Genomic DNA, 2648 nt, shown 5'->3' on the forward strand with positions numbered 1-2648 from the left:
AAGTAAATCTCCCATATTTATTTTTATGAAAAAAAAATGGTTGAAAAAGAGGCAGAAATAGAATAAGTATATGACATACACCACACGAGAAAGGAAAGAAACGAAGAATTGCAGGCCTTACAAGTCATTCAATCACCGCTGGCTACTGCTGCTCCAGCTACTCGTGCTACTGTTATCATCTTCTTCATTCTCACCCGCATATTGCGCAGCAAGATTAAAGCAAGACATCGCCCTAGGCCTCCTCGGCTTTGCCCTTCTGGACCCCCCTTCATCATCAGTTGCCGCCGGCGATTGCCCCCCTTTCTCCCATCCCATCTGATCCTCCACGGCCCAAATCTCCGATCTCCACTTCTTCAGCTTCTTTTCCAAAACAACTCGCTCCTTCTCCCCCGACCCGCCCACCGACCCGTTTCTATCCAGAGCCGCAGGCTGAGGCTGAGGTTGCGGAAGCCGTGGCTGAGCGGCGGCGACGAGTCCCTTTAAACCGTCCTTCTTCCTCGGCTTAGCGGACATGGCGGCTGCCATTAGATCGTGGTAGGCGAAAGCGGAGGTGCGGAGATTGGCGTAGAGCGGGAGGCTACAAACGTAGGGATCGGCGATGCCGATGCCGATGTTGAGGATACCCTGCGGACGGAGGGAAGTTGGGCGGCGGACTTGGAGGGCGAAGAATCGGGTGGAAGGGGAGAGGTGAAGGGTACTGAGAATGGCGCGGGTGGTGCCGAGGAGAGTATCGGGGCCGGGAAGGAAACGAGGGCGGGCAGCGTAGATGTTGATTTGGATGGCGGATGTGTCGGAACAGAGAGTGGAATCGTCGATGCGGAAGAGGAATTTGTCGTTCCAGGTGGGGGAAGTGTGGCCGATGGAGTCGAGACGGGTGCGGAGGCGGTGGGAGGGGTGGAGCCAAGTCACGGCGTAGGTGTGGAGGGAGCGGGAAGAGGGGAAGAGGTCTTGGGCGGATATTAGGGTTAGCTCGAGGAAGTTGAAGGTGGACGGAGGCGCCGTTGGGGAGAGGAGGAAGTCGCCGCCGTTGGTGCCGCTGACATCCGGCGACATTTTTAGTAAGAGGTGGTGGGAATTTGGGGTTGGAGGAACGAGGAAGGACGGAGATCGTGTAGGTTAAAGAAGGGGGAAGAGAGGAAGGTGCGGTGGAAGGGAAAGCGGAAGAGGCGCCAGGGAGGGCGGGACGCGCGGTTAATTTAAAGGAGAGGGAATAATTTGCTTAATTTAGTATGATTTTGTTAATATGTTAGGAATATTTAGGCTAATTTGGGAAATAATAAAATAGTAAGAAAATATTGTACAGTTTTTTTTTTTTTTTTGGGGAAAATTTGAGAACCTATGCGTAGTTCTATTATAGTATTATACTATTATGTGGAAAATAAGGTTTTTTTTTTTTTGGGAGAAATTTGAAGGTGTTTCCCTATTTTATTTATAAAAAATAAAGTACAAACAACAGCACAACATGCATAATAAGACCTGATACATGGTAAAAAAATTATCTTGATAGGGCACGAATCTCGATGCAAAATCAAATTAGAAACTTCAAAAATTAATTCGGAGACCATCCGAACTCCGATTTCAGCAAACTTATAGTCGAACTGAGCGTCTCAGAAATACAAACCCAACGACACCAAATTCAACTCGATCCGATCCCAAATGGGTCCGAATCATGGACCCGAAGCATTGTTGGAAGGTTCAAACCGCAATTTGAGATACCAAACGATCTTCGATTTTAACGAGCTTATACTCGAATCGAACGGCTCGACGAGACGAATCCAACGAGCCCAAGATCGTCGAATTCCGACATCTCTAGGACCTTCAAATGTCCAACAAACGGTGCACGATCGTAGGATTCGATATCAGTCGTCCATTCAACCACTCCCCTATTCGCCCCTGATCTCACGCCTATTTACGAGCTATGCCACTCCAGAAAAAGTAAAAATAGAGCCCTCATTCTTCACAAAGGGGGGTCCAAGCAAGAAGAAAAGAGGGGAAGAGAAGGAGGAAGCACCTCCTCGACCACCGCCGGACCACAGTCGGAGCCTCGTCGGACCACCACCTGAGATCTTCACCCTCGCCGGACCACTGCCGGAACTTCGCCGGACCACCGTCGGAGCCTCACCGGACCACCGCCAGAGCTTCGCCGCATCAACACCTCAAGGCCCGATGTTCTGGCCCGACATTCTGCTGAAGGCCCGACGCTCTGCTCAAGGCCCGACATTCTGCTAGGCTTGACATTCTCCTAAAGGCCTGACGTTTTGGCCCGACGTTCTACTGAAGGCCCGACGCTCTGCTCAAGGCCCGACATTCTTCTCAAGGCCTAACGTTCTGCTGAAGGCCCGACGCTCTGCTCAAGGCCCGATATTCTGCTCAAGATCCGACGCTCTGCTCAAGGCCCGACGCTCTACTCAAGGCCCAACCTTCTGCTCAAGGCCCGACGTTCTGCCGAATGCCCAACGTTCTGCTCAAGGCCCGAAGTTCTGTTCAAGGCCAGACTACCAACTAATACTCGAACTTCCAAGTGACGCCGGGTCTAACACCAAACTCCTATCGAACAATTACTAGTTGTAATCTGATCATCCTTGAAGGCGATTCAGCCCTTTGTAACCGACTCAAATTCTAGTGTAATCATTTTCAACTGGGCTAGG

The 2648-nt window shown here is 50.8% G+C and overlaps 1 protein-coding gene across 1 annotated transcript; it reads right to left on the reverse strand.

Annotated features, from left to right (window-relative positions):
- Positions 1–132: 132 nt before the first annotated feature.
- LOC110106326 lies at positions 133–1263 on the reverse strand. The gene has a single exon (XM_020836192.2). The coding sequence runs from the start codon at positions 1051–1053 to the stop codon at positions 133–135; it is 921 nt and encodes a 306-aa protein (XP_020691851.2). The 5' UTR covers positions 1054–1263.
- Between the last annotated feature and the right edge of the window lie 1385 nt (positions 1264–2648).

Source organism: Dendrobium catenatum, unplaced genomic scaffold (genome assembly GCF_001605985.2).
Source record: "Dendrobium catenatum unplaced genomic scaffold, ASM160598v2 original_scaffold_8822, whole genome shotgun sequence".
Taxonomy (NCBI): Eukaryota; Viridiplantae; Streptophyta; class Magnoliopsida; order Asparagales; family Orchidaceae; genus Dendrobium; species Dendrobium catenatum.

Bases quoted from the DNA above. Each gene is read 5' to 3' on its own strand.
- LOC110106326 (XM_020836192.2), bottom strand. From the start codon at position 1,053: ATGTCGCCGGATGTCAGCGGCACCAACGGCGGCGACTTCCTCCTCTCC.